This window comes from Sinocyclocheilus rhinocerous, unplaced genomic scaffold (genome assembly GCF_001515625.1).
Source record: "Sinocyclocheilus rhinocerous isolate Xijiao unplaced genomic scaffold, SAMN03320098_v1.1 scaffold32, whole genome shotgun sequence".
Classification (NCBI taxonomy): Eukaryota; Metazoa; Chordata; class Actinopteri; order Cypriniformes; family Cyprinidae; genus Sinocyclocheilus; species Sinocyclocheilus rhinocerous.
The window spans coordinates 14422-23590 of record NW_015654496.1 but is presented as its reverse complement, the minus strand read 5'-3'; the positions used below and the strand labels follow the sequence as shown (position 1 = coordinate 23590).

General features: G+C 35.6%; 1 protein-coding gene across 1 annotated transcript in view; it reads right to left on the bottom strand.

The window, feature by feature from the left end:
• LOC107717175 (galaxin-like) overlaps positions 1-9169 on the bottom strand; it is a 43401-nt gene that overhangs the window by 24057 nt on the left and 10175 nt on the right. Inside the window, exons 3-7 of the mRNA XM_016523850.1 lie at positions 7346-7373; positions 7079-7173; positions 5839-5973; positions 5554-5727; positions 5328-5373 (exon numbers count right to left, since the gene is read on the bottom strand). Coding sequence (XP_016379336.1) covers positions 5328-5373; positions 5554-5727; positions 5839-5973; positions 7079-7151 — 428 coding nt within the window. The 5' untranslated portion in view covers positions 7152-7173; positions 7346-7373. The remainder of the gene's footprint in view (positions 1-5327; positions 5374-5553; positions 5728-5838; positions 5974-7078; positions 7174-7345; positions 7374-9169) is intronic.

The window sequence follows — 9169 nt, the reverse complement described above, 5'->3', positions numbered from 1 at the left end:
TCTGGCATGAATATTCCATTCATTCATAAAGAGACAGCAGCGATTCTACAACGGGTTACATTTGAGAGCTATTGAGTTAGAAAATTGAGTAAATGAAGTAGCCTATAAGGTGATTAGTCTGATTAACATGACGCACACACACACGGATATGAATACTCAAACTGAAGAATTCTGTTGTTTCAGGTTTCTAGATTCTAGGTTTATGTTTATCATTGTCATATACATTTTGGTTTCTGCTCTTTTTATGTAGATTTCAAGTATTTTAGTTCATACAATAATACATTTATTTCAATCGTCTGTTGAAAAAAAAAATAGAAACCATCACATAATTTGTAATGGTTTTACTGGTTATAATGAAAATTTTATTGTTTTAATGGAAACTGTAATGGTGCCCGTTGGTCTCTACTGGTAATTAGTCACCTTCTGTTCATGGCTTTTGTTAAAACCAAATGTAATCCTAATGTAATATGTAATAAACCCTAATTCTAATTAAATCCTAATGTAATATGTCCCAAATCACACTACAGAAAACCATTATTTAATGGTTTTAATGGTTAAAAGTTGATAGTTTGTAATGTTTGTAATGGCATTTGTAGTGGAAATCATTCAAATTTCTGTGATGGTTTCTATTGTTTTTTTGTCAGCAGGGTCACCATGGGTTTTGTGATGTTATATGCCATAAATGCGATAGGATTGCTATAATATTGTGAGATAGTAGCTACCGTTTGTAGTTGTGGTGGGCCTATTTTGGAGAAAATCCAGGGCCGTTTTTTACTCCCAGTCTGTCCCTGTTTCTCAGGCGAACAGGACGTTATGGCAGCTGTGGGCTCTGCACCTCTGGCCTTTCGATGGGAGCCTGCAGACCTCCCCGAGAGCATTTTAAATACAATTACTCAGGCTTGAGCCCCATCTGCGAGACGGCACTATGCCCTTAAATGGTCCGTCTTCTCCACCTGGTGTGCAGCCCGTGGCAAAGACCCAATTTCTTGTGATATATTGTTGAAATTGTCCTTCCTCCAAGAGATGTTGGATAAGGCTCACTCCTCTTCCACTCTCAAGGTCTATGTAGCGGCTGTAGCAGCTTTTCACACTTCTATAGCTGGTCAATCAATGGGCAGGAACAACTTAGTTGTCCACTTTCTGAAGGGGTCCAGGAGGCTGAACCCACCTTCCCCCTTTACCGTCCCTACATGGGATATGCCCACTGTTCTGAGCCCTCCCTTTGAGCCGCTACAGTCATCCGACCTTCGGCTCCTATCGCTGAAAACCGCTCTGCTACTGGCTTTAGCATCAGTCAAGCGAGTGGGAGACTTGCAGGCGCTCTCTGTGAGCCCTTCCTGCCTTGAGTTCGGACCCAGCGACTCTAAGTTCATCCTGAAGCCAAGGCAGGGTTATGTAACTAAGGTGATCTCTAGTCCATTCAGAGCACAGGTCATTACACTCTCTGCGCTTCCTCCGTCGGAGGAGTACCAGGATCTGTATTTACTCTACCCAGTCAGGGAGCTGAGAATTTACATTGAGTGCTCTGCCCTGTTTAGGCAGTCAGAGCAGTTCTTTATTTGCTTCGGTGGCCACACCAAGGGTCATCCGGTCACGAAGCAGAGACGTTCCCGGTGGATAGCTGATGTTATTATGCTAGCATAATCTTCCTTGGGCCTGCAATGTCCCATTGGAGTATGAGCCCACTCCACCAGTGGCGTGGCCTCTTCTTGTGCTTGGTCTATCACAGAAATCTGTGCGGCGGCTGGTTGGGCCTCGCCGTCCACATTTGCTAGGTTTTACAACCTGTACACTCCTGCCTTACAGGTCAGGGTTCTTTCTTCATAATCGGCACACACTCGCCAGAAGGCGGGATCAGCTCTGTGTATGGTTTGGCCGTAACATGCTCAAACTTGCTAGAACTGCTACTTCTTGTATGCTCTCGGCCCTCCCTAGTACCGAAGTTGTACGAGTCTTACTTGGAACGATTACCCAGGCTGGGCATGACCTCTGTGAGTTTAGCCTGTTGCCACATGAAGGGCTTGCCCTATTATACTTGTCCCTCTGAGACCCTCGGGTGCTTAAGGGTAGTTAAGGAATGTTCACATACTAAACAGATTTGCTTTATTCAACATCAAGAAGATCAGGCCCTTTCTTTCGGAACATGCTTCACAACTCCTTGTTCAAGCTCTTTCCCACAATGCAAAGCATAATTAAAAAATACGGAAAACACCTGTTAAAACCAAATACGGAAAATTCCTTCAAAGTATTACGGTATATTGTACTGTATTTTTACGGACTTTTTTTACAGTGTACAATAGCAATTTTTACTAGTAAGAATTGCATTGTAGAGCTCTCTATTCAACACAACCTCATTATGATAATTGCACCTCATGCATATTCATAACATGGGTGACTGTCTGTCCAGATAGGCTCGTGGGCAGTCCATTGATATATAACGCCATTGCATTACGGGTGTCCTGAGTTCAAGTCTGGGCTGGTGGACCCTTACAATCCCACACCCCTTTCCCCAATTCACTTATACTGTCCTATCGAAATAAAAGCAAAAACGGCAAACATAAATCTTAAAAACAACAAAGTGGGAGACTACACCTCCGAGTTGTTCACTCAAGCAGTTTTTAATGATGAATAGCAACACTGATGCTCTAATGATCTATTAAGTACCTATTATATTGATTGAAATAATTATAAAATGATTATGCTTTACAGAGTAGAAATATAACCTAGGTAATCTATATACTGTAAGTTAATTTTAAAGGTAAATTCACGCACAGAAAAGATTTTGGGCTAGGACTGTGATAATATCATAATTGTTGACACTGTGCATGTCACTCACTTTGCCAACAAAGAAAAAAAAATGAACAAAACCACGTCTTGACAGTCCAAAAGCATTTACTGCATGATAAACCTTTTGGAATGCAGTTAGAATGCCCCTATAATTCAAGTTATGAGGGCAAAAATATCCCTGTATGAGTATTTGTTTTTTTTATATTCATAACATCTGATATAGTTCAGCAATATCACGCAAGCAATAGTGCTGTTTTCCGAATATCAGCTCATGAGCTTGGATCGTGAATGTGATATCTGATTTTTTTTATTTATGTTTCTTATATATTTATTTATAATATATATTTATTTATATTTATAATATAATTTATATATAGATTTTATTTATAGATTTATATCTTTATTTGACCCTCTAACTCTAGCACTCTCTATTCTAATTCTATTCTTAAAAAACACTAGCTTCTCTATTCTTTTTGTATTCTATCTATTTGTTTTCTCTTTATTTAATATACAATTAACAAAAAGCAAAAAAAAGGGGCCTCTAACATTTGCTTGCTCTATTCTTTTTCTATTCTATCTGTTTTCTTTTTATTTATTATATTATTTAAAAAACCCTTGCTACGTGCACTGCGTTAAGCTAACTGAGAATTGTTATAGCACTTGTATATCATTGCTCATTTGTTGATTTTGATTGCTTCCATTGTCCTCATTTGTAAGTCGCTTTGGATAAAAGTGTCTGCTAAATGACTAAACGTAATGTAATGTAAATGTAATCATTCCTCTTCATAGCACGGTGTGATTGTACTGGTTCCCATAGTGACTAGCGACACAGTAGGAGTGTAGTATCGAAAGGGAATGTACTCGGCCACTAACTTTGTGGCTTCGGGCTTGTGCAGCTCTGCTGACTCACCATTGGTTTGTTTTTATTTTCATTGCATGAACCAATGGCCATGCAGTTATATTTGTATACTTACTACATAAAGTATACTTAAAAATATACTTGAACTTTACTTAAGTATACTTATACTTAAGTATAAACAAACAAACAAACAAATACTAAAATAAACTTGAAGTATACTACTTTTTGGTAAGGGATGTCCTAAACTCAGTGTGAATCACATCCTCTACTCTCAGTGACTCAGCTACCACAAACTAACAACTGCAAGAGTTTTTCCTACCATTACAGCAGGAGCTTTCTGAGATCTTGTAAGACACATTTCCACAACAGTGCAGATGATGGCTGCCTTCCATCTGTCCACTGAAACCTGCATTGCTGCTGACATTATAAAGACAGATCACTCATATTTTACTCTTACCAAATCATTCTGTTAATTTACATTTAATAGATCTATGATAAAATGCATATGTAATAATAATAAAAATCCCAAAACTCTTATAACGGTGTTGAGAGGCTCAGAGTTAAGGCTCTGTGTAAGGTCACTCACTGGCTCCCTTTGTCATGATGGCAAAATGCTGAGGAACAAAGAGATGATTCATTATGAAAAGTGGTAACTAGTCTCCTGTGGACAAAAATGATAGTAAGGTTTTAAAGGGGTCATGAACTCCATCTTTAATTTTTTTTATTTTATAATGATCTTTGAGGTTCACTTATAATGTTATTGTGATTTTACATAAAAAAAATAATAAATCATATTTTAGAAGTAAAAGGCTATTTTAAATATTTTATATTCTGTTTTTGAGCCTCTTTGCAGAATGGTGTTTTTATAGGCGGGGTGCATTCAAGACTTGCAACTTGCAAGTAAATGCCCACTATGATTGGCTAAAAGTTTCGCTTATTAAAATAATCGATGGACGTTGTTGTGACGTTCTCTGAAAACAACATGGGTCATTTGGGTTAAAAAAGTATAAATACTCAGTATATATCAAACAGTCTGGAACAGACAATGCAACAGGGGTAACATGTTTACTCACACTTGTGTTGCGACATTACCCATAGGCCTACAGAAAGGTACTATATTCACATATATGTGAAACACTGTTAAATATATTGAAATATATTTTGAAAATAGCCTATATTTTAAAAATGCATAGAACATAAAGCTCATGTTGCCTGTTTAATTAGGCTATGTGTTTATGTGAAATTATATTCATACCTCGAGTGTAGTATCGAAAGGGAATGTACTCGGCCACTAACTTTGTGGCTTCGGGCTTGTGCAGCTCTGCTGACTCACCATTGGTTTGTTTTTATTTTCATTGCATGAACCAATGGCCATGCAGTTACACTGCATTATTAAAAAAGGCTTCAGTATCGGAGAAAAAATTACTTTTTCCCATAGCGTCTAGCGACGCAGTACTCGTTCCTGTATCTCAGGGAACTGAGAGTACATTTTTCACTGCTGTCGACATCAACAATTTTTGCAACAACAAAATCTGATTATCATTCATTCAATTACAAAAGAAGGACACATTTTATAATGATCAGTATTCTGGTATTTTTGCATTCAAGAAAAGCTAAGAGTAGATAAAGCTTTTACTTATGTTGTCTCTTGGAGGTATAGCATTAGGTCTGTGTGACTCACCAGGTGGGAAGAGAGCCTTGCTGGCATTTTGTTTTTTTATCAGAATCTGTGAGAATAAGATTCACATTATAACCTACTAAAACAAATGGCAAATATTTTACTGTTTAACTAAAAACACATGAAAGATTACAGAGTACAATATTTCTTTGTTCCACTGTTTAGTCACTTGCATCACATTTATTTAATTATTTATCTAATAATCACTGTAAGATCTGTATACACACACCTGTTGCTTTTGGACAGCAAGTTTCATTTTTAGGCTTTACGTTTAGTGTAAGGTTAGTACAGCAGTATTGGGTTGTCATGTCATACGTTTTATTGCCACAACAAGAATGATTTTCCTTCCATTCAAATATTTCGTCACCACCACAACACAAATGAGTCGTTGTCAGGTACATGACTGTAAATGAGTGTAAGAGAAAACTCATCATAAAAGAAGTCATTCTTAATCAAATAGTATAAAGATCAATAAATCAATCTCAAGCAAAAATGTGTCAAGTGCATCGGCTACCTTTGCCACAGCATTTCATGTGAGTGCTGCTTCGAGTCAGAATCCTGCCATCACAGCAAATCTCGTTAAGGGGATTGTAAGCTACAGAATCACAGCAGTCAGCCACCAGCTGGCTTAATCCCAGAGTTACATTTCCTGCAGCACATTGAAATATAAAGTGTTCAATCATTGTGTATCCCTTACGAAAAAGAATTTTATTCAAGTGTGCTATTAGTATACTTCTTTTAAACTAAAAATAGGAAAGTATACTTTTAGTCTACTTTTTATGTACTTCTCAGAAATGGGCTTTATGTACTTCTCAGAAATATACTTAAAATTACATTTAAGTATACTTGACTTATACTCAGAAAAAGTCTAAATATATTTTTGCTATAATTGTGCTCCTAGAATCCGCGTTTTCATTGTTATACTGTAGAGGGCGCTAGTACACATCTTCTGTACAGAATTACCAAAAAACACAAGTGAAGAAGAAACCGAAACAACAGATGCTTCCACATGTATTCTAACACGATCATCAGACATAAAACAGTATCAAAACTATGTAACATTATGGAATAAAATGTCGACCAATGAAGAGGCAATAATAACTGTCAAGCTTTGGGGTGTTGATCGACTTTATCTACGTTTTGATTATCATTCTGAATCCAATTCATAGTCTTTTTTCAGCTTTTTGTTCAAAATGTTGTTTATTTCTTTATTTTTTATTTATGAAACTTATCCACATTCAAGTGTTTAAAAAAAGAATGCATGAAGCTAGAAAAAAATGTTTTTGTTTACAAGCAGATACCCTGTTCTTTTGATGTTTTGTATGTTCAGATATTCATGTAACAAAATATATACAAATTAATACCTAAATAGGGACATAGTAGTATATGTTGTAAACTAGTTGTGTACTTAAAGTTTACTACTGTTATACTTAAAGTATACTTAAAAGTATACTTTTATATACTAGAAAGTGGGCCAATTTAGTCCCAAGGAGTATTGAAATAGTACACTTACAAGTATACTACTAGTACACTGATATTTGTATACTTACTACATAAAGTATACTTAAAAATATACTTGAACTTTACTTAAGTATACTTATACTTAAGTATAAACAAACAAACAAACAAATACTAAAATAAACTTGAAGTATACTACTTTTTGGTAAGGGATGTCCTAAACTCAGTGTGAATCACATCCTCTACTCTCAGTGACTCAGCTACCACAAACTAACAACTGCAAGAGTTTTTCCTACCATTACAGCAGGAGCTTTCTGAGATCTTGTAAGACACATTTCCACAACAGTGCAGATGATGGCTGCCTTCCATCTGTCCACTGAAACCTGCATTGCTGCTGACATTATAAAGACAGATCACTCATATTTTACTCTTACCAAATCATTCTGTTAATTTACATTTAATAGATCTATGATAAAATGCATATGTAATAATAATAAAAATCCCAAAACTCTTATAACGGTGTTGAGAGGCTCAGAGTTAAGGCTCTGTGTAAGGTCACTCACTGGCTCCCTTTGTCATGATGGCAAAATGCTGAGGAACAAAGAGATGATTCATTATGAAAAGTGGTAACTAGTCTCCTGTGGACAAAAATGATAGTAAGGTTTTAAAGGGGTCATGAACTCCATCTTTAATTTTTTTTATTTTATAATGATCTTTGAGGTTCACTTATAATGTTATTGTGATTTTACATAAAAAAAATAATAAATCATATTTTAGAAGTAAAAGGCTATTTTAAATATTTTATATTCTGTTTTTGAGCCTCTTTGCAGAATGGTGTTTTTATAGGCGGGGTGCATTCAAGACTTGCAACTTGCAAGTAAATGCCCACTATGATTGGCTAAAAGTTTCGCTTATTAAAATAATCGATGGACGTTGTTGTGACGTTCTCTGAAAACAACATGGGTCATTTGGGTTAAAAAAGTATAAATACTCAGTATATATCAAACAGTCTGGAACAGACAATGCAACAGGGGTAACATGTTTACTCACACTTGTGTTGCGACATTACCCATAGGCCTACAGAAAGGTACTATATTCACATATATGTGAAACACTGTTAAATATATTGAAATATATTTTGAAAATAGCCTATATTTTAAAAATGCATAGAACATAAAGCTCATGTTGCCTGTTTAATTAGGCTATGTGTTTATGTGAAATTATATTCATACCTCATATGATGTATTTCTAATCATTGTGTTTTTGCAATGCAGCCTAACTTTTAACTACACTATAGGTTTACGGTTTAAAACTATTCTATCTATCTATCTATCTATCTATATATCCATCCATCCATCTAGCTATCTATCTAGCTATCTGTGTATAAACTGACTTCAAACAATGTTTTGCAATACTGCTTTCAAATTCTCATTGAATTTACAGTTTGATGTAGGCCTACTATCCACTTAAACAATACGTGATCAAGTTTCAGGATATTTTATCTGACTTTTATGTACTATTTACGTAAACGCTGGTAACTTTGAGATGTTTTAATGGGCGCGCGTGTTGAACATTCCAGTCGCATTAAACTGGAGCGGAGGGAGTTACCATGGAAACGGGGCGTCAACTCAGCTGACAAGTAGCGAAACTCCATCTCTCAGTGTTGTTTTCACTGCTTTCAGGTAAGTTTAGTCACTAAAATCACATAAATAATACATACAACTCTGCCTGACACTTTCTTACATGTAACTGACACGTTTCTGTTCAATATTTACTTTACAGAAATGGTTTAGCTTCGGAAAAAGACCTGTTAGCATCACAACTGTTAACAATACAGGCTAACTATAAGAGGTAGGCTAACTATAGATTTGAAAGTTTGGGCTTTTAATCACATCTTATGTGTAGATGAGCGGTTTTGATAGCTTTGTAAATGTTTTGCTGGTAATTTGTCAATAGATAAATGGAAGTAAGCTAATTAATTTAACCTAAAAGTCTGCACACTAGTTGTGTACTCAACGTTTACTACTGTTATACTTAAAGTATACTTAAAAGTATACTTTTATATACTAGAAAGTGGGCCAATTTCGTCCAAAGGAGTACTGAAATAGTACACTTACAAGTATACTACTAGTACACTGATATTTGTATACTTACTACATAAAGTATACTTAAAAATATACTTGAACTTTACTTAAGTATACTTATACTTAAGTATAAACAAACAAACAAACAAATACTAAAATAAACTTGAAGTATACTACTTTTTGGTAAGGGATGTACCAGGCCTGGACTTTATTTTGTGTTTTGTGTGCGGCAGTCGTCCGCGAGGAGCTGCCGCTTTACTTTCATTTTGTGTTTGTTTATTTTATTAAAGTTTTGTTTAAGTG